This window comes from Trachurus japonicus, chromosome 22 (assembly GCF_045865225.1).
Source record: "Trachurus japonicus isolate A0001 chromosome 22, Traja_1.0".
Lineage (NCBI taxonomy): Eukaryota > Metazoa > Chordata > Actinopteri > Carangiformes > Carangidae > Trachurus > Trachurus japonicus.
This window is the reverse complement of record NC_140928.1, coordinates 6,234,813-6,261,744: the sequence shown is the minus strand read 5'-3', so window position 1 is coordinate 6,261,744 and position 26,932 is coordinate 6,234,813. Positions and strand designations below refer to the sequence as shown.

Below are 26,932 nucleotides of genomic sequence, written 5' to 3'. Positions count from 1 at the left end.
ACGTGTTGGTCTTGAATCAAACTCTCAAACCTCTCGTTGATTGCGATTTTGTGATGGAGTCAGTCACTGGATAAAAGAATCTGAATGACAGATACCTCGGTGCTGATCCCCGGGACGAGACCCCTCAGCGTGTAAATCAATCCAGTTTGTGTGGAGACTTAACAAGGTGGAGGGCCCACTTCACACACTTCTTCCTTTGGAACATGATGACGCATACACACCTATCACTTTCTGCATGATTCAGCCCGCGCGCTGGCACGGCCCGGCTGACAGCGAGAGGATCACGTCGGGCCGCTGGCGTCCGTTCGCTGCAGCCTGAGGTGTGTTGTTGTTGTTGTTGTTGTTGTTGTTGGACCGATACGCCGTCATCTGTCTTCGGTGGGCAGTGCACGCTGTGGACCAACAGAATCAGAACCTGCCCAAGGCTGATGCTGACATGAACACATTTTAAAATCACAGGTTATAAATCTATTGATTTGAGAGTTTTCCCTCTGATGGACAAAAAACTTTCAGTGGTTTTTAGATCGAGCTTTCTTGTAAAATCCAATTCAAACTTTAAAGCAGCCAAAGTAAACAATAGAAGTCATGGGGAATCCTTGGGGAGTTTTATGATTTATTTTCCTATTTTGTAGATTCACTGAGGGGATTTCTAAATAAAATTCCCATATTTTAGTATTGAAACTTCACAGATTGAAACATTAAAAAAGGGTTTTCTATGTTTTGCTGTTGCAGCATTGCAGAGCTGCACAGAGGTCAAAGGTCACATGTGTTAGTTAATCTACTTTACAGTGTACAGTTCACCATTGACCCTTCTGAGGCACACCCATACTTACGTTTACTGATTTACTGACAACCTTTTAGTCAGAATCAGAAACTTATTTATATATTGTATGTTTGTACAACGATTTTGCCCTGGCTTTAATGGGTAGAGTAGAGGTATCTGGTATAATCACCTGTTAACAAGGTGCATGGAGAATCCAGAATACTTGAAAAGAACAAAAAAGCTGCAGCAACACTTTTAACAAAAGAACTTTATTTGACCGACTGGTTTTAGAGCGTCGACAGATAACATAAAGATGAACATAAACATAACTCCAGGACAGTTGACACAGAGAGGAAGAGAAGGCACAAAAACACTAATTACATACAAAAAGGCACCAAAAATACAATTTACGGGGACAATTTAAACGTAAAATATATAGGAATATGTTATCTCTAGGTTTTTCTTATGGCTACAGAGCCAAGCCTCTTGTCATTGCCACAGTAAAACTAACAAATTGCTCCTTTAGATCCTTAAATATGATTAAATCACAACATATATAACTGTGTACAATGTAACTGTGGTGCTGCATGGAAAACTTAAAAATACATCAAATATAAATCAGTTGCCACCAGCTGCTGGACTGACTCATGCTGCAAAACTGTAAAGAGGCGGAGGAGACTTTGAACATAGCTGTGTTCATGTTGCCACGACTACATCAGATAATTAATGTTCCTCTCTCGTTTTTCATTTTTTAAATGACCTCCTGGTTTTTTCTTCTTCTTCTTCTTTGTCTCCGTCTCTGATGATCTCTTAGTTTATAAATTCAGGATTTACGTCCAGTTTTCTCTCCTGCATGACGTCATGTGTGTCCTGCACCATGTCCTCTCTCCGTCTTCAGCTCCGGCCATTAGTCCTGTGTCTGGACATCAGTTTTTCAGGGAGCAGTTGGGACATTTTTGCAGCAAAAAAAGAAAGAAAAGTTTGTCCCCTTCATCCATGCCCGCTTCAGATCTGTAATCACAGAATCTACCCACACTGACTCACAAATGTAATGACATTCCTTTAATCTGCAACAGATCTGCGTATCGATGCAAGAAACCGGAGCCGCAGACTAAATCGTCATGAGTCAGAGAAAGAAACTGTATTTTCAAAAAACCAAAGTGGAGCTGGTTTTTCTTCCAAACATCTGCAGAAGGACACAACGGACCTCCTTGCGTTTTTTCTCCCCCTCGCTCATTTGTGCCGTCGCCATAGTGATAGGATTGAAGTTGGGTTTGAGAAACAGAGTCAGGATGAAAGCGAAAGTGCCCCCGGCCCCAGCCCACCCCCCTCCTCCCCCCTATCTCAGTCTTTGGTGTCTGGGAAAAAGGTGGAGGAGCCGAAAAAACATCAAACCATCATCAGACTGAAGGAACATGAAAAGATAAAGATAAAAAAAACCAACGGCGGGCCCTTTGTGTCGTCCGTCTCCTCCCGAACAAGAAATACCAACAGCTCACTTCAGCTCCTCTCCTCTCAGGCTTTGATGGATAATCATGTTTTTTTTTGTGGAGTTTATTTGAGTTTTTTCAAAACTTTGGGCTCTGACTTGTTTATAGGAAAGATTACAAACGGTTTTATTCCTGCTTTTCTTCCCTCCGTCTCTCCACCGGCTGTGCAGCAGTGATTTTAGGAGGCATCCTTGGTTTTTGTGTAGTATCTTGCGTGCACACATCAGGACAGGGCTGAATGTTGTCGGTGGTATTTGTGTGGCGCCAACAAGTGTTGCAATGCCCGCACCACCACCACCACCAAAAAAACCAAACACCAAAGAAGAAGCATTAACATTAATGGCGTTTGAAATATTTATGTGGCTTCGAGGACACACACAATGGGTTTTGTTGTGAAACGCTAAATACAAACACAACTTTTAGTTTCCTTGCAGAATACCTCACAGTGTAGAGAGGCCTTGGATCTTTTTGAAAGAATATTCTGAAGCCCAGCTTTGTCCAAAAAATGTTTTTATCGGTACTGATGAATGCATTCTGGGTCTGGCTCTGGGCTCCAACTGGTGCCAGTGTAAAGTGGTGGCGGTGGAGGCAGCTGTCGTGTCTCAGTTGCACACTACACGGTGTTGCTGCTTATTTGCATTCAGCCTGGAAGAAATCAATGTACTTTTCCTTGTACTAACAGGAAAAGGCAGCGATATTCGTGCCAATGGACATAAATCATCGGCTGTGAAAGCGAGCACCAGTTAAACTCCACAAAAAGTTTTTTTTTTTTTTGCTAAAGACAGATTACTTTACTAGTTTTTGTTTTTCCAAACTCCCCAAGAAGATTTTTTCCAGATGTGGTTTTTTTTGTGCACTGCTAAAAAGTCTTTTTTTTCTCTCATGTGAACAACGAACATGCACAAAACCTCTTTTTATTTTATTTTACATACACGCTGCCCAACATGTAACACCAAACTTACAGAACAAACAAAAACAACACACAAAAAGACCTAATTAAATGAAATAAGGGGGGTTTACATGTATAATGAATAACTTAAGCTGCTGCTGACCACTCACAACCAAAATACCTATTAATGAGGGGACCACTCTTTAACAAAATCCTCTAAGGCTTCTCTCATTACATCCACCTTCCTTAGAGATTTGGTCTGATAAAGTCCTATCAATTATTCCCTATGGAAGCAACAGAACCTGCTAATGATGTTCAGTGTTGAACTGGGACAGAGAGCTGAGCTCCACTGGTAAGTCACACAGGGAGTTCCTGCAGTGACGCCTGAATCACCACCGATGGAGACACTAGATTTTTTGTTTTGTTTTGTTTTGTTATGATTGCTGGACAGATGTTTCTGTGCAGCTGTCTGTGTCCGATTCCATCAGCGTGAGGTTTGTGTGACTCAGGGAAGAGGAAGCTTGATCAGTGGCACAGAATCGCAACAACTGGGCGTTAAGAGAAAAAACACAAGTGTGCAACAGAAACACACAGAGAGCATCAGCAGCATCAGTGTGTTGCTGTTGCTGCTGCTGCTGCTGCAGATCGGGTTGTGTTTGCCATCTGCTCCTCGCTGCCCCGCGGTCACTCCGTGTCTGTCAGTTACCTCGGCCTCTCGCTGGACGCTGTCCCGGTGCAGACGTCCCTCTGAGAGGAGTGACAAGTGTTGAGGCAGGTGCTGGACCAACTGATGAGGGAGGTGCCAGGACGGTAACAATGCATTCATCTGTCTGCAGCGTTTGAGCCTGTAAAGCCTGCAGACAGCTGAGGCTCTCCTGCACCAAAGCCAACGAAAAGGTGTTCGTGATGTTTTATTCACAGAGTTGAATCTCAGTTTATCCTCTGTCCTTCCCTCCTCCCAGGGTGAATACATGTCCCAACAACTGCTCAGGCCGCGGCGAGTGTCGCGTGGGAGCCTCCGGCGGCTCGGTGCAGTGCGAGTGCGAGGACAACTGGAAGGGAGAGGCCTGTGACGTCCCGTACTGCCTGGCCGACTGCGGCTACCCCGAGCGAGGGCGCTGCGAGGACAAGGCGTGCGTCTGCAGCGCCGGATGGCAAGGTGGGTTGGTGCAGCAGCAGCAGCGGCTGCCGCTGACGTGACCTCATCGTCTCATCACTGCGCTGGTTTCAATAACCACGCTGTCATCAGGTCGGCCTCCGCAGGCCCACACACGCCAGAAAACCCCCTCCTCTGTGACTAAAATAAGCTTTCTACAGGGTCTGCGCTCCGTGAACAGAATGAAGAGTGGCTCCGCTCCCAGGGGTGTGTAATCATAAATATGGCTGCCAAGATTCACTCTCACCATCCAGGATTATTAATGCAGGATATCTGTGGAAATCCATTCTCCGTTGCCTCCTTCCTATTCTGTGGAGCAGGTCTGGTGCTTTCAGTCATAAAGAAACTGTAGATTAGATGCAACAACTCTGCTCAGCGTGTGTCGGCGCGATACAGAGCTGTTGGATCACAGTCAGGCAGCATAAAGTGATTAGAGCTGAGAGGAGCTGGGATACTAGAGACCATATAATTAGCTCGGTTCCAGACCACTGAGTCTTCGCCCACATCTTCGACTTTTGCACCGATTCATATAGAAGGAGTGACATGAAAAGAAATGTCAATTAAGTGTGATTATCCGGCTAATTTATGACTGAAGTAGTCAAATAATCTGATTAAGTTTCCCCTCGTACCTCCTCCTAAAACTGGCTCACGGCGCTCAGAGACACGGCTCGTATATATTTATACATAAGGAGGTAGAAACCAAACAACTCAGGAAGAAAAATGTTTAGTTTGAGGATTATTTGTCTTGGCCTCGCTCTGCCTGATGACCCCACCCTGCTATTCAGCGGTGAGGGAGAGTTTCCAGACGAGACTCGAGGCTAATTCCAGTTTTAAAAAATAGATTTTATGGAGTTATGTGTTGAAAACGTTTTTTTTAATTTTATTTTAGGAGCAGGGTTAATGATTCTCCCACAGTGTGGATACCACTGTGAAAATCTCCTGAAGGGATCACAGGGTATCACAGAGTAGAAAACTATTTAAAGTCTTCTTTTTTTATTTTATTTGATAAGGATGATGCAATTTAACAGAGTTACGGTGCAGAGCATGAAACCAGTGTGTTTCACAAAGAGGTCAAGTTTCTGTGTAGCCGCTGTTCAGTGGAGAAACTCCCTGAACCATAAAGTCCAAAATAAAGAGATATATTGTAGATATAGAGTCAATGATTAATAGATAGGAAATAGGCTAATAGGTTAATAGGTGGTTATCAGTCATACACATTGATGGTTCAAGATATGATTCAAAATGCAGATTGTGGAATGTAAGGTTATTAAATTTAGTTTTATAGTGTCATAATTCACATTATCTCCAGGTCCTGTACAGGGTGAGGTCACGACCTTTAACTTTATTACAGAGAGAAGATCAACAGATTAGAGAGAAAGAAAGGAGGTAGAAGACTCTGTTTAACAGAGACAGAGGATGTGAACAGAAATTGATTGTGTAATTGTGAACTGAAAGTCGTAGTAACTAGTAAACAGTCAAGTAGATAACAGTTTGTTTATTGTTCTAACTGTAATACTAGTAGAGAGATAGATAGATAGATAGATAGATAGATAGATAGATAGATAGATAGATAGATAGATAGATAGATAGATAGATAGATAGATAGATAGATAGATAGATAGAAAGAAAGAAAGAAAGATAGATAGATAGATAGATAGATAGATAGATAGATAGATAGATAGAAAGATAGAAAGAAAGATAGATTTTTTTATTGTTTATTTGTCGAGGACAGTGCACATTAATGAACAATTTAACGCTGTGGTGTCTTGTAAGTGTGCCGGATTTAGCTCAAAGCTAGTTTCCGTCCGTAGTCCTCACATTAAAAAACAGACAGACATACCACAGATCACAGATAATAGTGGTAATAATAACAATGGAAAAAAAGAAAGCAGATAACGATGCCATGCAGCTGAACGCTGCATGGCACTGCTACCTGCCCAAACATAATAGGATACAGAATAGGATAGATGTAAATAGACAGCGAGAGGGTAGAAAGAAAGAACAAATTAAAGAAAGAAGTAAAAAGACAGACAGATGGGGTAGATAGAAAGAAATAAAGAAAGAGAAAGAAAGAAAAAGACAGACAGAGAGGGGAGAAAGAAAAGAGAGAAAGGGGTAGAAAGAAAGAAGAGAAGCAGAGAGAAGTTGATAGATAGAAAGAGATAGAGAGAGAGGGTAGAAAGAAAGAAAGAAATAAAGAAAGAGAGAGAGGGGGTAGGAAGAAAGAATGATAGATAGATAGATAGATAGATAGATAGATAGATAGATAGATAGATAGATAGATAGATAGATAGATAGATAGATAGAGACAGGCAGACAGACAGACAGACAGCAATAATCATGATCATAGTATCATCTCTGGATCCTGTTGCTCTAATACAGTGAAATATTACAGTCACTGACTGTGTCTGTGGTGTCCTGTCTGTTACTAATGACTCTTACTGTCTGTGTCTGTTTCTGACTCTTACTGTCTGTGTCTCCTCCTGTTAATCAGCTGATTGGACCTGGTGTCTCCTCCTGCTCTGACCTGTTACACTCACTGGACTTTTTTTGTTTGTTGCAGTGTCAGCTTTTGCACGGTTTCAGCTGAGTCATGCTCACTGGGTCTTTCTTCTTCTTCTTCTTCTTCTTCTTCCTTCTTCTTCTTCTCTCTCTCCACTCGGACCGTTGCCGGCTTCTGACCGCTCTGTTGGTTCTTCAACGGCTCGGCTGTGCTGCGACCCACACAGGCAAAGAACAGTTTAATTTAAGTGCAGCTCAGTCAGTGTGCTGCAGCTCACCATGTAATTACCAAAGCTGAGGGAGTTGGTGTTTTTTTTTTTTTTAGCCTTTATTACCCCGTCATGGTGTTTCAGAGCAGCAATAGCACACTTGACATCCTCTTGCGCTGCCGTCGTCTAAATGAACTCATTCTCTGCACCAGGCTAAAGCAGAGGCAGATGTCCGTCCAATCAGAGCAGATGTGCAGCTCAGCCTCCTACAGACGACGTGTTTCAGGGAGGCTGAGGTCCACCTCTGGTTTTATTCCTGGAAAACGCCGTCGATGTGGTGCAAAATTTTGTTTGCTTTAGTGATCCTGGAGTCAGATTGGAGAAAATTAGCCACTTGGGGATTTTCTCAGCCGCTGACCAGAGCCGGTGAAGTGACCTTGATTGTTGCAGTGAATCATAACACTTCCTTTCCTGTCACGTGGGGCAGCTTCTGCATTGTTTTGATAAGGATCAATGAGGAACTCCCCCGGCAACATCCTGTTTCTGCTCCACGATGCAGCGATAGCAGCTTTTAAACGGTCCAACGGTTGAATGTTTGATTCCAGGCAGGTTTTTATTTTTATTTTTATCTGTGTCTGTGATCAGGTTAGGATGGACGGACATTAGATTAATAACATCAACAAACCTCAGGGATATTAAATATTGACGGGAGACGAGGCCGTAGCTTCTCTTCTGTTCCTGGCACGACTTTCGTTTGCCAAGAAAACCTTTCCCTTCATTCAGGAGCGATTCCGGTTTATGCTGCTGTTATTGTTCGTGGAGCAGTACCAGGGGAATGCAGCTGTCTGTCTTTTAAAGAGCAAGTCCGCTCAAATTAGAGAGGCCTTGGTGGTTAAACCCGGTCAAACATCACATAAAGCCTCCACACAGCTCATTAGCTCCTATTTCTAAAGTTATAAGATCTGATTTCTAGCACTAAAATCTCTCCACACCTGCACCATCAGTCTGTAAACGCTTCTTTAACCTCTCTGCCCTTTTCTTTCACAGCTCCCTTTCATAATCGGAGAAATTAAATCACGGTTTTCTCACCCACAGAGAGCACACAGCTCCAGATTTCTGCAGGACTAATGACTCCTCCTCTAATGCAGGAAATTCTCACAAGCTAGAAAGTTTTTTTATTCTTTTTTTATTATTTCTTCTGTTTGTTTTTGTTTTTTTTAACGCTGATTCATTCTGTTGGTGTTCTGTCTCACCCTGAGGCAATCTGTTGTTATGATTCCCCTAAAAAGGTTGGGGTTTGTTTATCCTGTTTATCATAAGTGCAGAGAAATGAATTAATGGAACCACTCAGCCCCTCCCCTCTCCTCCGCTTCAGAGCCTTGAACCTGTGTCTGTGGTCCGTCCTCAGGTCCGGACTGCTCCGTCTCGGTTCCCGCCGGCTCCTCCTTCTGGACCCGGGAGGAGTACTCAGAGGCCGGGCTGGCCAGGGCGGCCCACAAGGCCGTGGTGGACCAGGGCATCATGTGGGTCATCGGAGGCTATGTCTTCAACTCCTCCGACTATCACATGGTCAAAGCGTAAGTTGCCCCATCTCCCCCCCTCCCATCAGCTCCCACAGTTGGATTTTGAGACATTTGGATGCTGCTCTCCTCCACAAGAGCTGCTGCTTGACACGAGTCGTGCTGTTGCTATGCGACTGTAGAGAACGTGCTTTTTCAAACATGAATGTGTCTGTTGCAGGAATTTAAATATTTTTAACTTGCATCGCTTGTTCCAGGGCTACAGTTAATACCTAGCTGTCAGTGTGCTGTCGTAGGGGAGGGGACGGGGGGACACCACAGGACTTCCCGTCTGATGATGAGAATCAGACGTCTCAGAGTGAAGGATGTGATTAAAAGCATAAAATTACAGGATAGGGCCGGTGCTCCTCACCCTGAGCTCCACCCAGAGAGATCACACTTATTCCCTCGGCCCGTGTTTTGGTTTTTATGGTTTACTGGAAGGCCAAGGTCCTTTTTTTATATTTCAGCCCAGCCTCTGTCATGTGACACTGTAAAAGGCGCCTTCCGTCTTATATCTGCTGCCATGACATTGTTGCATTGGACACAAATGTATGAATGCTGTTCTCTAGCACAGTGAATCCAAACCTGTGGACCAGGGCCCACTGCTGGACCGACGAGGTATTACAAGTGTCTTGACCAGTGATGATCATCAAGTCAAAACATGCATTTATATAAAAAAAAATAGTAAGAATAGAACGTTTAGATTATGTTTGTGTATATATATATATAGTATAAAGTTTTATATTGAAACATCAACATGAAAAATCTTCCAATCACTGTGATGTGAGCTTTTTTATGTTGTTGCCAACCGGACCACACTGTGTATTTGTTGTTTGTTATCTCAGCTTGATCGTTTGCTGAAGCATTAACATCCTGGTAGAGTCTGGAGAGATGGTTAATAACAGGAAGAGGTTAAAAAAACCTCCCAAATGTCATGCAAAACAGAAACTAAACTTTCAGATTCCTGTATTATCTGGCCTTGGCTGTCGTTTGCAACAAACATTTCTGTCACGAGGCAGAAGAGCTTTGAAACCACTGGTCACTGGTGTTTCAGCTTATTCCAAACATGTCTGCTGTGTTACAGGTGTGTATCATGTGTAACACACACCATCACAGCTCAGGTGAAGTGTTATTTCCTGTGTCTTTGTGATTGTTGATCAGTCAGTTTATTTCTAAGGGTTTGGATACATGAAACTACAGCAGCGTCCGTCAGTGCGCTGTAGTGTCCTTGTTGTGTGTGGCACTTCTAAAGTCTGGCTGTGAAAGTGGCTTATAAACGATCAGATGCAGTCAGCACTTTGATACCAAGATAAGTGTGACCCATAAAAAAACACATTAAAGTTGTATAAACCAAAGTCCCACACATGCAGCTTGGAGGGGGAGGAGGAGGAGGAGGAGGGGTGACGGGACGGGGCGGGGCAGATGAGGAGACTGATAACGCTGCAGCCTGAAGCCAGGTAGCTTAGTTTAGATTTTAACAGCTGTGTCAGATGGAGAAGACCTCGCAGGTCACTAATTAACACACTTGTGAGTTGTTGTTTAATCTGCACAGAAGACAAAGTCTGTTTTTGTGTATTTACCCTGAGTTAAACTTTTGATTCCTCTGGTTCCAGCTTCATGTATGTGACGATTCGTGTCATTAAAGTCTCTGCAGGAGAACCGAGCAGGTGTCGCCGGCTGCAGAGCTCGTTTGGTGCCGTTTAATGACCAATTAGGAGCTCCGTCTTCAATTTTAATTTCACTTCTTCCTGCCCGTGGCTTCATTTTGCGTTGTACATGTTTAGACCGAGGGCGCTGCCATTTGTATTCCTCATCACGGTGATCAGGTAGAATGAGTCTCCCCGTCCTCTTAACCCACGGAATTGAGGTTAGATTTATAATTGAACTATAAAAAAAGCAAGATACAGCACCACATGCTCTATCCAACATGGCTTCACCTGGTCTCATCAAACTTTAATGCATTATCTCCTACGTAGATCTCTCTGTGTGTGTTTATATGAAGCATGTGGAGCTGTAAAACACATGGATCTGGATTGAGAAGCTGCAGTCTTCACCTCTCCCCTCTGCTCTCTCTGCTCCTGCAGGTTCAACCTGAGCAGAAAGAGCTGGATGACCCTCGACCCCTCCGTCAACACCGTCACGCCGCGCTACGGCCACTCGCTGGCTCTGCACGAGGTGAGTAGAGGGAGGCACATCTGCAAACACACAGTGTGATTCCTATTGGGTCTTATCATAGAGCTTTTTTACATGCATCTGGTGTTCCTGCCAAGTCAACCAGCCACGCTGTGCTATGAATACGACTTCAAAAGAGGGCGAGAGAAGAGCAGATGACAGCTAAATTAAATGGAGGCTCTTGCAGAAACATTATAAACTACCCCGTCCTTTTATTTATGCCCTCAGTAGTTTGTCTGTTTGTTGTCTGGAATATATAAATCTCCAGGTTTTGATATGCTGCAGTGAAGTGGTGAAGCAGTTTCACTCTCAGCCAGATAGAGAATGTTTGGAGTCGGTGATGGAATAATAAATTAGACAGAGGAGGATTCGGAGAGAAGACGCAGCCCGTCTCGCTCTGTGGTTTGTGAGAACCGAGCCGGAGCTGCAGTACAGTGTTTGTGATGCACAAATTGCACCACGGCGCGGTATGAATGTGTCTTGTAAGTCAATGTGAGCTTCGCAAGACAAATCTGAAATCAAATCAGAGCTGATGCACAACAGATAGGAGCGATGTTAGTCGCACAACAAACGGGTAATGTCCCGGTTCAGGCTCTGGAGAACACAAACCTTCACGACAACTACCACCACTAGAGCTGCTGTGGAAAATCAGTCTCGCTTTGAAATGAACAAATGAAGCATTTTGTCAATTTTCCATGTTTTCTGTGACTTTCATGGATCCAGAAACACTTTTCTCCTCGAGCTGAGATCAGAAGAGAAAACCTGGGTGCACAAAATTATTGGCACCCCTGCACTTTTTTATTTTTCAGATAATGCCCTAATTCCTCCCTGAAAATCACTGCAACTACAAATGTTTTGTTATTTATTCAGAAGTGTATTTCTTTCGCTTGCAATGGAGCAACGCAAAAAGTGAAATCTCAGATTTTACACACAGAACTCCAAAAATTAATTGGACACAAAATTATTGGTTGCAAGTGAAGTGTGGTTGCCATATTGCCAGCACCTGTTAATTGTCAGAGTTGAGTTGAAATGCAAATCATCACATGTCAGATTTTACTTTTTTTCCTTCAGTTATTTGCGTCGTTCCACTGCAAACGAAAGAAAAACACCTGAATACCACAACATTTGTAGTTGCAGTGGTTTTCAGAGAGAAATTAGAGCATTATCTGAAAAAAAAAGGTGCAGGGGTGCCGACATTTCTGGCCGTGACTGTATCATCTGCAAACCGTGCACATATTTTATCAAGCGCCTGAGTAGATTTTACATGTTGTTTTTTTTCTCAGTATCAGGAGACATTCTCCAGTCTGACCTCCAGACTGTGTTCAGCTCTTTCTGAGTGGAAACATTTATGTAAGAATCAAGGTCCAGAGAATAATAATAAACTGTTATCATTATTCATAACTCACCGACAGTCTGAAGGTTACTGATGCTCAAGGATCTCCGAGGTTCTTGGAGAGTCCCAAGTGTTTTTTTGTTTTTTTTTCCTGTGTTTACCTTTAATTATTAGGTTTCATTAGAGTGATAGCTCATCATTACTGCAGCGTTAGCGTGCGAGGCTCAGTTCAGTCATAATGAGGCGGAAAGTGCATCGCAGTTCACGACCGGCATCCCACACACTGATACTGTGGATTCTGTCTGTGAGTGTCTCAGCACTGTAAGAAACGTCTCCCTCCCGTCCTCATGAGGATTTATAATGTTTATTTAACAGATGATTTATTAAGGTTTTAAATTCACTTCTGTGTGTATGGTCTTCTGCTGTTTAAATTCAGTTTTTCTTTATCTGAGAGATCCCTCAATGATTTTCGGGGCTTATATAAAGGTATGATTGAAAAATGCACATTAAATTAAAAATTTAAAAAAAGTCTGATGGAAAGACACACAAATCCCTGCACACAAAAATATTTGTGTTGGTCGTGCATGCACTCAAAGCCTGAGACAACTTTCCCCATTCATTAGAATTAGAGATACTGTACAGTACTTTATTGATCCCAAAGGAAATTGAAGTATCCAGTAGCTCTCTTGGCCAGGACCCCCTTGCAAAAGAGATTCTGAATCTCAATGGGATTATTCTTGGTTAAATAAAGGTTAAATAAAAAAAAGTAAAGCGCAGACAGACATATGATATAAGGGCAAAGAAGAGCAATATAACACAGAAAAGAAAAGTAAAAAAACAAAACACGATATTACATCTTTATATGAAACTATATTCATATGTTGTATGTTAAGAATTCACTTGAAACTATTTGCTTCTTTAGAAATGTTTAGAATATTTTAGAGAAACTTTTCATGCTGCAAAATATCCAGAGAGTTTTTATATTTGTTGATGTGGTCGTGTGTCTCTGTTTCTATCAGGGAAAAATCTTCATGTACGGGGGGAAGATCGACTCCTCGGGGAACGTGTCCAGTCAGCTGTGGGTGTTCCACATCCAGAACCAGACCTGGGTCCTGCTGACCCCCCGGGCCAAGGAGCAGTACGCGGTGGTGGGACACTCGGCCCACATCGTGCCCCCCGTGGAGGAGGGGGACAGCCCCGTCATGCTGGTTCTGTTCGGACACTGTCCTCTGTACGGCTACATCAGCCAGGTGCAGGAGTACAACATCGGTAAGAAGAAGAAGCGCCTCCGGCTTCCCGACCTCGGCTTAATGCATCAGTTACTACATCAACACCGGCCACCAAAGTGAAGCTAACGAGTTGTGGACTCGTGCGGCGTGCTCGTTGCTCATCAGATCCACCGTCCTCGTTGGCAGGAAACCAAACTTCATTAAGTCGTCTCATTGTCTTCTAAAAGCCAATCTGTCTGAGAAAATGAGTTGAATTAACCTGCGACTGCTCACAGATGAACGTGATTTAGTTACTTTCATTTCCTGAACGGTCACCAATTAAACGCGGCGGCGGCCTCTCCTGCTCGTAATAACGCGTTTTAGAGGCAATAACACAAAGATTTATTTTGGCTTATTTCCCCTTTCACTAATAAAGAGCTGTGTAAACCCAGTTAAGCTCTGCAGTAATAACCTCCACTACACCCCCACTGGGACCTGCAGCTCTACAACACTGAGACCTCGCTGAACCTACCTCCAGTTGTCCTCTGTGGTGTTCAATTATGGTCTGTTAACACGGTGGTTTTCCATTTGTATGACTCTTCTCCTCCTCCTCCTGCAGCCAAGAACACGTGGAGCATGGTGACCACGGACGGCGCGCTGGTCCAGGGCGGCTACGGCCACAGCAGCGTGTTCGACCCCGGCACCAGAGCCATCTACATCCACGGAGGCTACAAGGCCTTCAGCGCCAACAAGTACGGCCTGGCCGGAGACCTGTACAAGTTCGACGTGGACAAGAGGAAATGGTGATTATCATACTTTTAAATTCCACTCGTTGAGTCTTTATTGTGTTACTGAACAAATTGCACATCACAGCATTTTAATTCTTCGGTGGATTACTGTGTTTTTATATAGAAATTAAAAAATCTCATCAGAGCAGTCCACAATGAAAAAATGTAATAAAACAACACTTAACGCTGCAGTGACAGAAACTAACTTAAATTAAATGGCAGACGTAATGAACGACTCAGAGGACTAATGCATTTTCCTGAAGAAATGATGTAAAAATGGGGAGAAATGCTTGAAAACGCATGCTGCTTATTAAAACTGAACATGATGAGTCTGCAGGCGGACACACTTTATATTGAAGGAAATCGTTTTTTCGCTTAAAACACAGGAGTTGTGCATTTTTAAAACTCTTCCACACAGTCACTGCAGATTGCAAAGTGAAAGAACAAGAGAAAACAAAGGCACTTTGCCACAGCAGCTGAAGCTGGTCTGGAAGCAGCTGCTGGTCTGAGAGCAGCTGTGTAACGCGCCCTCACTGTGTGTGTGTGTGTGTGTGTGTTTTTGTGCAGGACCATCCTGAGAGACAGCGGCTTCTTCCGCTACCTCCACACGGCGGAGATCGTGAGCGGGACGATGCTGGTGTTTGGAGGAAACACGCACAACGACACGTCCATGAGCCACGGGGCCAAGTGCTTCTCCTCTGACTTCCTGGCCTACAGCCTCGGTCAGTAACACACACACACACACACACACACACAGTTACACGCACACACACACACACACCAGCAGGTCCTGCAGTCTGCTCTCGTAGCCTCTCTTCTGCTGAGCGTGCACCGTCCTCCTCTCTTCTCTCCTGCACTCGGCTGCTTTGCATTCACACGGCGCCGTGCAGCGACGCCCGGGAGCTGCTGGGTACAGCTACAGCTACAGCGCTCGGTTGTCGGACGCTGAGCGGCTCCACTGGAGCAGCACAAGGTCAAATGTTACGACTGGATGTTCATAAGCAGCAGAGCACAGCCCACTGTCATACAAAAGAGTTACGCTTCCATATATTATTTTCTGTATATGACATTCATGTAGGAGTGTGTATGTTTCCATGCACAGAGGAGTGTCTTTCCTTTAAAGGGATAGTTCGACATTTGGCAAATTGGCCTATTGCCATAATCCCTATAGTCATAGCAGTAGGTTCATTACCTTTAATTGTCAGTGCAAGCTGTTTTTAGATCAGCGGGGCAGAGACGCAAAATGCTGAGCTAACACAACAGAGGCGCACAGTACTTTCACCTGTCCTTCATCAACTCATCAAATACACAATCCAACAACTCCAAAACGCTCTGGAGGCAAAGTTGTGACCTGCACATTCACCACACTATGAGATAATAACGTAACATTAGAGACAGAGTTGTTTTCGAGGCAAATGCAGCTGGAACTACATTCCAGACACGGCTGCTGGGCGGAGTGATTTCAAAACTGCAAGTATTTCCGAGTATTTCCTTCATGTGTTGTAATGTTACATAATGTTACATTATTATCTCATAGCGTGGTGAATGTGCAGATCACAACTTGTCCACCAGAGCGTTTTGGAGTTGTTGGATATATATTTGATGAGGGACAGGGGACCTGTACCATTCGCCTCCATTGTGTTCACTGAGCAGCTCACGTCTCTGCCCCGCCGATCTCAAAACAACATGCACCGATAATTAAAGGTAATGAACCTACTGCTATGACTATAGGGATTATGGTGATAGGAGAATTTGCCAAAATGTTGAACTATCCCTTTAAACTACCTGTAGCTCCGTCAGCTCCTGTCTGAAGCCCTGGGATCAGACACAGTGTTGGACCTGGTTGATGCTCATGTGGTTTAATAGGCACAAATTCCTGCAGCCAGGATCTGATAGAAAAGCTGCAACCAGAGGAGCTGAGTCTGTTACAGAACATGATCTTAACAGTCAGATAGATGAAATGCCTGCACATACACACACACCTTCATATAGTAACCTGAGAATCTGTAAAAAGCCTTGTGAGTGGGCCCCGGAGGCCGCTCGGCTCCTCTTACCCAATCACAGCAAATCTGACACTTTTCCCGCCTTTACATCTCTCTGACTTCTGTGGGTTCTTCCCTTCTGTGCTCCTGAAACACAGAGTCAGGTCTTCAGGGGGTAAAATTGGCAGATGAGAACCAGAAATAAAAAAGAAACCTTCCCCTGGAGCTGCTTTTCACACTCGACTCCTCGAGGACTTGGGTGTGAAGGTAAATACGAAGCGATCAAAGCCGAACCAGTCGGTCTAGTGTGGGATTCACACTCGGTGGCTTTTGGGACGAAATCTCCCCAAATCTCTGATGTTTATTCTAGTGTTTTATTGTGGAGGAGCCCTTTAATCAAGACTCTGAACCTCCAGCAGAGGGAGAGCTGCACATGAGCATGAGTTTTCTGTCTTTATCACAGGGAGGTTGATGTGGACTCTGCTGCACCTTTGTGTTTTTTTTTCTTCTTAATATCCTATTTATAATCCCATTTAAAGTTCTCTGATATGTTCGTGTTTTTCGCTGAAGTTATTGTTGCTTTGTCATATAAACCATCCTGGCATCCTCATTTTGTCAGCTGCCAACAAACATTGTTGTAAACGACAGTCGGCAGCGTTTCCGTGGCGCCGTCATTCATAAGCTGCTCATTAATGGGAGGTTTATTCTTCGTGGATGTGAGGGAGAATTCCCTGCAGGCCGCTCAATGGCCCCGGGACATTCTGTTGTTTTCTGTGTCATTACCAAGATGATTGACAGGCGGCGAAATTACAATCTCAGGGGCACATGACAGCCCCCCCCCCATACTCCCTCTCCTTGCATGCAAACCAGCTTTTGATCATAGGAATTGCATGTTGGGACTGAAACACCTTCATTAAAACGTGAGTGGTGTGAAGGTGACGGCTGCAGCCGCACGTACACTGCAGACATCACATTAATTAAACTCCTGGTGAAGCGGCGTCCTCATTTTATACATTTATTTTACATTAGCACCGGTCCTCACTTGATTGGCACAATGAGACTAACTCATCCTGCAACCGGTCACCGCGGGAAACAAATTGTTTTCATGATTTCCCTGGAGAATTTCACATTTTGAGTCGAAAGTTTCAGAAATTAAAAACTTCCAAGTGTTTCCCTTTTTCCTCTCCTCCTCTCTCGGCTCTGACCCCTCTCTCCTCATCCTCTGTATGATTTTTTTGTAATTGGACGGAAAAGACTCGCTGACTGTTTTTCTACCCCCCCTCCTCCACCCCTCACCCCTTTCTACCCCCCTCCTCCTCCTCCTCCAGCAGCAGCCAGCTGCAGGGTCGCTGTCAGCCGCAGCAGCTCTGTAATTGTCTGGTAATTACGGCTGAGATGGGCCGCGCGTCGAGGACTAATTGCCCCTCCTTAACAAGCTGAACTCAATTAGAGCGTGGAATTTAAGGGCCGTCCGCTGTCCTGACATTGGTTGACGCCGGTGTAATAAATACTCAGTGTGAGGGGGGCACTGCGCCACTCCACCTGCAGCGCCGGAGCTCGCCACCAGAGGGCAGTGTCGGCCTGCCGGTGTGCAGCTCTCACACATGTCACACAGCCGCTCTCTCTCTGGGGGGAAACCATGATGACTTGCACTGCATTGTACTGACTGAAGGTGATGTACTGCAGTCACTCCTCCGTGTTCCTGCAGCGTTGACTTTCAGGCTCACACAAAAACACACACAAACGCACACTAGGTCTTTGTCGTTGTTTGCTTTGTTTGTACCGACACATGATCGGTGTTCACTGTCGCACACTGCACACGCTTCATTTAAAACCAAACACCCAGGAGTCCATCAACAAACAGAGTCATTTAGAGGTCAAGACAGGAGGTAAAGGTAGTTTTGTGAGTGTGTGTCTGTCTGTACAGTGACTGAACTTCAACCTGTAGCTCGGTGCTTCATCATATTGAAATATAATCACTGACACATTGTTAAAAGCACCGGTAAAGGCTCCCAGGAGGCTCACCCGGTCCACCGTGTACCATGAAGGCCAAGTCCTGACTGCAGAGGCCGGGTTGGACTACAACCTGTGGCCTGTCGATGTGTTTCCTATGAGTTACTGTCAAAATAAAGGCCACAGAAACAACAGTTATATGCAATCTAGATGTCTAAGGTTGCAGCCCTGAGGTGACAATTAAGAAAAACACCTTTATGCTGTCACATCTTTGAAGCCTCGACAAAAAAATTGTCAAAAGAAGCTGTTCTTGCACAGAGACTTAAAATAGAATACATAGGGTCAAAAATAGATCTTGTTTCTAGCTTTATTGTAAGGAGGGATCACAAGCTTCAAGATTCAGATAACAGTGAAATCAAATTGAAGTTGCTTTCATCCTGTAAATCACCACATTACTGCTCACTGGGTTCACTCCTGTTTATTCATCTAAATCCAGTTGGAGGTGGGGAGAGACCCAGGACAGGCTGTTAGCTCATCACAGGATCAAAAAAAAAGTTATTTGTTAAATCAGCGGATTTCTGTTCCTAAATCAAATTTAAAAAAGAAAACAGGACCCAAAATAAGAAAATGAATGGTTATAGTTCATACCTTGGGTTTTTTTCTCTGTAATCTGTGTTTTCCACTGAGCCACTGATTATTACATGAAACCATATCTAATGAATAGTCACATGTCAAGGAGACGGACGCTCCTGCAGCGGACGACGTGATTGACACAATGATTTGAGCTCTTACAGGCCTCGCTAACCCCCCGTGACGTGTCGTCTGAATTTCAACCTGCTGACGTGTTAAGTGTGATTAAATATGTGCGAGCAGGTCAAAGCTTCGACCCCCCTCCCCCCCGGCCTCATGTGTGTCTTCTTCTTCTTTACATTTCCAGCGTGTGACGAGTGGACGGTGCTGCCCCGGCCGGACCTCTACCATGACGTCAACCGCTTCGGCCACTCTGCGGTCTTCAGCGACAGGTAACCAACCGCTCATGTAACCATTCATGTAATTCATGCACCATGCAGGGAACTAGAGGCAAAGTTTGGAGAAAGTGTAGTATTTATTTTCTCCACGGTGAAGAATGAAATCAGGATGACGGGAGTCTGACTAAACCTGCTGGGGCCTCTGTACAGACTCTATAGACTAACATTAGACACACGTACTATTATTAAGTAACTGGGTTATTGTGGCTTTTTTACAGTAACCTGATTTCAGAACAGGAAGCCCAGTTTCTTTAGATGTAGAGAAACCTGGATACTTTTTTTTTTTTCTTTTACAACTCTTCGTGTGTTTGACAAAGCTCCAGCAAAAAGGAAAGTGTGTCAAGTCTGTGGAAGGGAAGCAGCGAGATAAAAGGAAAGATCACACGTAAAGGAGTACATCCTCAAAATTAAAAAAAAAAAAAACACTTCAATCCAAACTCTGACTGAAACTGAGATCCAGACGAGTTCCTTCACTCCACTGAGCAGTGACACGCTCAAAAAGATCCAGACACATCTCTGCAGGAAGGAAACAGTGTGCGCTTTGCTTGTCCTCTCATCGCACCATCAGTCCAGAACCTGAGACCAGGAATTAAAAAAAGAGAAAAGAAAAGAAAAAGTCGTCTCTGTCTTTATAAATATGGATGACAAATTAAAGGGGGGGAACCTGAATAAATGATTGGACATAAATGCAGATTCTTCCAGACAGGGCGCCGAGGGTCACTGAGTATTGTGGTCTGAAAATAATGGATGGGGAAAGTTTGATGATGCACTTAAAGGAATAGTTCACCCAAAAAATGTGTGGAGGAATATTAGAGGGTTTTGTGTAGTTTTATGGACATTTTTGTGTCGGGGGCATAGAATTTTTGTTGGACTATGAACCGGTCTCCCGGGTCTCCAGTAGGGATGTCACGATTATAGATTTTCTTGGTACGATTATTGTCTGAGAAATAATCACCGTATTACGATTATCACAATTATTTTTGCATTAATTACACTATTAATGTGTAAAATCAAATATAGTCAAAATATAATTACATTACTAGTTATTTACACAAAATATTTTAAGTATCTATTAAAATATGACCAATTATTAATCCTCCAGGGGAAGTGTTTGAAATATTCAAGTCATTAATTGTCATCTATACCAAATGTTTCCATTTATTCTAATCTTTTTTAATTACAAATGACACTCTAGCATTTAAACTCCTACCAATAATGTTACGTTAGGTAAATGGACCAGTATCTGTGCATTTACCTTTACTTTGGCGCACATCTGCCGATACGGTTCAGACTTAATCTTTTTTTTGGAAAGTGACGGTATTTAGGAATCTTTACGATCAATTTATTGTGGCGTTTAATAGCATGATCAATTGTGAAAACAAGTAATTGTGACATCCCTAGTCTCCAGATGTACTTTAAGGAATAAAAAACTACTCCGGAGTATTCATCAGCATGAGGGTGAGTCACTAATGACTGGATTTCATTTTTTTTGGGTGAACTATTCCTTTAAAAACCAGGAAGAAGAGCGTTTTATCCCCCTCAAAAGAGTTGACAGAGAGGCCTACAACTCTTACAGCTGGTTTCTAATTTGTTTATGACTAATGCAGTGGAAATACTGTACTACAACACTCTGGGTTAAAGTAGGTTGGAGCCGTGTACTGTACTGTACAGGGGGGAAATCCATGTTCACTGAGTTCGGCCTGATTTCTCCTCGGGTGCATGTGAAGCAGGGTGACAGGTTTTATTTCCACTGTGGCCCACACACATATTTAATTATGCACTCGTGGTATTTAAAGACATGTCGAGATGGAACATGTTGAGCATCTACATCCTGATGTAAATGTGATTTTTTGTTTCTTCCTCCTCTCCTTTTCTTCTTCCATGTGTGTTGCACTAAGTTTTCAGCTTTTCTAATGGGAAATTACAGTTTCCCTGGTTCTCTCCTGGTTCTTTTATTCATGACCACATCTGCGTGCACTCAGAACATGGCTGTTCGAACAATCTGCAGCCTGCACACACTCAGCGGAGGCCGCGGGGGGGAGATGGATTAATTTAACCGAGTTATCCACAGTTTTTTTTTTTTTTTTTGTTCAGGTAGACAAATCCTTGGGTGTGCGAAGCGTTTTCTGGCAGAGGAGACAAAAAAGTTGAGAACAGAAATGTGTTTGTGGGTTTTTTTTTTTTTTTTTGTCTCCTAAAATACTGACTCAAGAAAATATGTCGCTGATTTAGCTTTTCTAGGGATCAACACCTTTCAAATCCCCTCATCAAACAGGACGAGCGACAAACTCGACGCCCCGGAGTTGTTGTCAGTTTGGTGGCGTTGCCCCCGAAGTCTCCCCTGGTGGAGCTGCACCATAAAGGCTCAGTCATCATAACCTGTTGCTGCTGCACATCATCCACCCTCTTTCTCTCTCTTTTTCTCTCTCCTCCCCATCTATCTATCTATCTATCTATCTATCTATCTATCTATCTATCTATCTATCTATCTATCTATCTATCTATCTATCTATCTATCTATCTATCTATCTATCTATCTATCTATCTATCTATCTATCTATCTATCTGTCTATCTGTCTGTCTGTCTGTCTGTCTGTCTGTCTGTCTGTCTATCTGTCTATCTGTCTATCTATCTGTCTATCTATCTGTCCCTCCCTCTCTCTATCTCTTTCTATCAACTCCCTCTCTCTGCCTCTCTTTCTTTCTTTCTTTCTTTCTTTCTTTCTTTCTTTCTTTCTTTCTTTCTTTCTTTCTTTCTTTCTTTCTTTCTTTCTTTCTTTCTTTCTTTCTTTCTTTCTTTCTTTCTTTCTTTCTTTCTACCCCTCTCTGTCTTTCTTTTCTTACTCCCCTCTCTGTCTATCTTTATCTCTCTCTCTCTCTCTGTCTCTAAAAAAAAGTCACTTTCCTACAGGTGACGATGTGAATCTGAAATATAGTGAGAATGGATCTGGACGGTGGTGTCAACCCGTGTTCCTCCTATAGCTCCTTATGATCTAATCCCACAAACGCCGACTCTTTTCATTCATATTTGACCTTCAAAGTAAAAGTATTTACGTAATTACATGAATGAAAATGTGGAACAAAATCCATGTGCTAAGTTGACAAGGACAAAAAATCTTACTGTAAACTACATGAGGGAGAAACATCTAGAGTCAAGGCCAATGAGGAAAAAAAAAAATCCTTTCCTGCGCGTTCATACATGACATTTCATTATTAGTCTGCGATATGAATAGATTGCGATGGGCACGGTGCTGTGACTCATCGGTAAGTATTATCTGCTCTGCCAGCCGAGCAAGACACAGCGATCCATATTAAATTATACATCCTGTTGTAGAGAGCGCATCAAATATTAACATGAATCACCAGCGCTGTTTGAGTCAATCCTCAATGATGACTCCGGCTCCTCAGGAGCAATTAAGAGTTTGTTCATGCGTTCGTTTCCTCCATCGATCCGATTCAGATTTGATGAGAGATCGCGGCGTTGGAGACTGAATCCAGAGCAGGGAAAACATTCAAGTGCACTTTTACAGTAACGCTTCACAACAAATTGATGAAATACACATGGAGGAGGAAGAAATGTGCGGGGGGGAAATGGAGAGAGGAGGAAACTGGTTGTAGTTGAGAGTGAAGAAGTGCACTCAGAGCAGCTTCTGTGGAGATGAAGTCTCAGAGGTCAAGAGTGAACGTTGCGGAGAGACCTCTGGTGTTTCTGCAAAAACACAGAGGAGACATTCACCGGCTCCTTCCTGCAGCACTCAGCTTCTTATTTCTGCATCTTTACTACGGCTTCCAGCTGATTTTAGGGTTAATTTTTTTTTTTTTTTGTAAATATGTTTTATTGATATTCTCCAATTTTGTTACCCCACAAGAAAACAGCACATGTACATGTTATTTCAATTTATACAGTCATCTCCAAAACAGAGGGTGCGTTGTTCTTCAGTTACATTGGCCCATTGAGTTCACCCTATCCTTCTTATCCCACCGCTTCCACCCACATACCCAACATCCCACTGGTCCCCCACCCATTCACTCATCCATACTGTAGGGTTACAGGTTACAGAACACACTTAAGGAATTGGACCTTGGATAAGCAACCTATGAAGGAGTATTAGGGCCAGCAGAAAAAAAAAGCCAGGCATGAAAAAAAAATAAAATAAAAAATCCGATGGGGAAAAAAATAAAAATCTGGCCCCCCCAAAAAAATCCATTGAAGAAAAAAAAATCTGAAAAAAAAAAAAAGAAATTCATCGGACAAAAAAAAAAATCCATTGGAAAAAAATAAAGATGTGGCAAAAAAAAAAAATCCAGGTATAAAAAGGCTTAATGCAAGACTAATGTATTTGTACAGCACATCATCACACACTGAGGTCATTCAGTGAGCTCAACACGGAAAATAGAAGCAAAGATGTTTTAAAAATAGAAGCGAGCACAGGATTATAAAACTAAAGTGCAAGATTAAATGATTATTTAAAGGTTTTGCTCTGTAAATATTTGGCTTCACATCTTTATAACTAATGAACCGTTAACCGTATAATTGATTCTTATTTAAGTATAAACAAGTGTGAGTTCAGTCAGTTTCTACTGAAGAAACACTTCCTGTGTTTACCCAGAGAAACGACGGCATTATTTCTGCAAAGAGATTTTTTGTTTTTTAAAGTGAATTCTCATCACAAATGAAATCCTGTTCACCTCCACTGCTCTGAGGCGGAGGCCCAAATCTAAGAGGCCGATCTCATAACACGCACGATTTAAATGTGAGTCGGGAAATGTTTTTTCTCTCAGTAGTTTGGATGAACCGACTCTTTTTAATACTTCATTTCACCGTTTTGGTCATCAGCGTCTTCCTTCAGTGACTCGCATCTTTATTTAAAATGAGGAGAAAGGAAAGGAAAAAAAAAAAAGGCGGCAAACTGATGCACTCCTCTGAACCCCCCACCCTCCTCCTCCCTCCTCCTCCTCCTGACCTGCACACTCAGCAGGAAGTCCAGAGCGAACAGTTTGAAGTGTGCCCTCTATGATCCAAGGGGACTTTTTGATCAGTCTGGTGCAAATTACCCATCCACCCTGCACAGCTGCCTCCGCTGCCACCACCACCAGAGGAACACACACAGACACACACACACACACACACACACACACACACACACACACACACACACACACACACAGAGACTCACACCCACAAAGTAATCCCAGCAGCTGGATAGAGGCCAGTGGAGAAAGATGTTCAGATCTGCCCTGGACCAGCGTCCGCAGCAGGAGGAGAGGAGGCTCCGTCAGGTCCGTCCTCACAACAACACAGCTCTTGTAGGGATTTAGCACTTGTTGTTTTGTTTTTTTTGCTTTATTTTCAGTAATACACATTCACACAGAATATATCAAAGTCAAAGTCAAAGTGTCTTTATTTGTCCCAAACAGGGAAAATTGATTTGCAGCCAGGAAGATCCACACATTCAAACACATACACAAATAGACAACACCAAATAACATGTAACATATAACATATAACATATCATGGGCAGATTAAAAGGACCTACTGCAAGATAAAATATGATTAAAAAGTGCCAATAATGTACACTGTACAAACAAATAAATAATAAACAGCAAGGGGCCTAAAGTGCAAATGCAACAGGTTACAACAGCCTGACTCCTCCCTGTAACCTTACTGGCCACTTTAACAAGGTTGGCGAGCCTGTTTTTATTGGCCAGAGTCAGGTTTCCATACCAGGCAACCACACAGAACATAAGAACAGATTCAATGAAGCTTCTATAAAAGAGGGTCATCATCTCAGAACAGACATTAAAATAATACATTTTCTTTTTTGTTGTGGAGGCAACATGAGCGTCAAAACACAATTTATTGTCAACGACCACAATAACCCTAACCCTCTACATTAGGGTCTGAGCTAACTCTAGAGCCTCTTTCCTAATTTGAATGGCCCTTCCACTAGACTTGCTTTCTCTGGGCACTGACAGCTCCATAGCCAGTGTTTCCACCAGCGACTGGATCCAGTGTGGTATAGATAGACTACAGTATGTGGTGGGTTAGGGATCTAGCACTGTTGAGGCAGGTGGAGGTCCAGACAAGAAGAGGAGCAGCGCTGGGCCCGGCCTCCTCCAGCCTGCAGCTCTCACTGTCTCACAACAGGAGGAAATAAAAAGGAAGTTTGAATCTGTCTCTTCTTCTTTCCCTGTTTTCACCCTCTCCTTTCTCTCTCTCTCTGGCAGTGTGATGTACGTGTTCGGCGGCTTCAACAGCCTGCTGCTCAGTGACGTCCTCTTCTACACGTCTCCCAGCTGCGCGGCCTTCTCCAGCGAGGCGTCCTGCAGCCAGGCCTGGCCGGGGATCCACTGCCTGTGGAACAACACCCAGGCCAGCTGCCTGCCCTGGGAGGGCAGCGCTGCAGCAGCCGAGCAGCAGCAGCAGCAGCTCCCGCTCTCCTGCAACACCAGATCATGTAAGATAAGATAAGATAAGATTGCACTTTATTGTCAGATCACTCTGAAATTTGTCTTGCGTCCCATGACATTCCAAAGTTTCACATAAATAACAACAACAGAAACGTAACATTTAAACAAAACACAAACTACATCCTAATTCTATTCACAACATAAATCCAATATTACAAAGTGTCTTTGGTGCAACACCCAGTGCTCAGTCTGTACATGGACCCTGCAGCCTACTTGGAGCCCAAACTCTGATTTAAAGTGATACGGCAACATTTTTTTTTCGTGTCTTGCCTCACTCCCGAGTCGATGACAAGCAGATAGATATCATCCTTTTGACTGTGCGTGCAGTAACAAGGGAGATAGAGCCGTATCGCCCGTAATTAGCTTAGCTCAAACGCTGGAAGTGTATAGGTAGTGTTAGCCTGCCTCCTACCCGAGCCGAAATCAGCAGTCAGAAGCTGATTTCATTTTAGCTCTAAACTCTGTAAATATATCACTTTATCAACATTTCAAACATTTTTAGGCGAGAAACTAGCCGTTTAGATCAGCAGTGTGTTGTTAATTTGTCTTAATACCAGCTGTTTACAATTTTGTTCAGACGAATTCTTGGCGCTACTCAAGCTAGCCGTTATGACCAACGCACTTCCGGTTACTTTCACAAAATAAAACACCCGTTACCCTTTACATACAGAAGTGCTTTTACTTTGAAATAGGAAGCTAACCTACCCTCGATGTAGCTAGCTTGAACCAAAATAAACCGTCTTTGCTTGAACCCTCCGTTTTGACCGATCTTGTCCCGTTACCGGCATCTGACCGCTCAAGACGCCTTACCGGAGAGTTCTGTCAGCTCTGAGACAAAGATCGGTCCATTTAGAGTTGCTGAAGAGAGTGTCTCTGGTGACTTAAGGTGGAGGCAGGCTACCATTACCGATACACTTATTTTACGGGCGATACGGCTCTATCTCCCTCGTTACTGCATGCACAGTCGAAAGGATGGTGTCTATCTCCTTGTCATGAACTCGGGCGTGAGGCAAGACACGTAAAAAAAAAAAAATGTTGGCGTATCCCTTTAATGAGGGACAAAAGAGTTCCTCAGCCTGTTCAAGTCGAGCTTGTGGAACTCTGAATCTTCTGTTTGATGGCAGAAGCTGATATTCCTCAAATAACACGGGAGAGGGGTCAGATGAAATATTACCTGCAAGAGAGAGACAACATTCTTTTAGTGTATACTGCTTGAAAATGTGACTCCAGTGTTTGACTCCGCCATCGCTCTGAAATACTGCGTTTGTGCCGTGTGAATCTAATCGGAGACGATCGCAGGCCGTGACAGCTGGGCTGCTGTTGTTTACACCTCATGTGTCATGGTGGTAAAACACGTCGTGGAGACACTCTGTGTTACAGGAACTAGCACAGAGTTGTGTTTTTTTTTTTGTGCTTCGCGTGTTTA

The 26,932-nt window shown here is 43.5% G+C and overlaps 1 protein-coding gene across 3 annotated transcripts in view; it reads left to right on the top strand.

Moving 5' to 3' along the window:
* The window catches only part of atrn (attractin), a 151,468-nt gene that overhangs the window by 25,328 nt on the left and 99,208 nt on the right, over positions 1–26,932 (top strand). For 2 of the 3 annotated variants that reach the window (XM_085767215.1, XM_085767216.1), the window contains exons 5-12: positions 4,105–4,301; positions 8,418–8,586; positions 10,656–10,746; positions 13,096–13,345; positions 13,904–14,087; positions 14,640–14,794; positions 18,945–19,029; positions 25,264–25,493. In XM_085767215.1, the coding sequence (XP_085623341.1) occupies positions 4,105–4,301; positions 8,418–8,586; positions 10,656–10,746; positions 13,096–13,345; positions 13,904–14,087; positions 14,640–14,794; positions 18,945–19,029; positions 25,264–25,493 (1,361 nt within the window). The remainder of the gene's footprint in view (positions 1–4,104; positions 4,302–8,417; positions 8,587–10,655; positions 10,747–13,095; positions 13,346–13,903; positions 14,088–14,639; positions 14,795–18,944; positions 19,030–25,263; positions 25,494–26,932) is intronic. The other variant, XM_085767217.1, reaches the window with a different exon arrangement.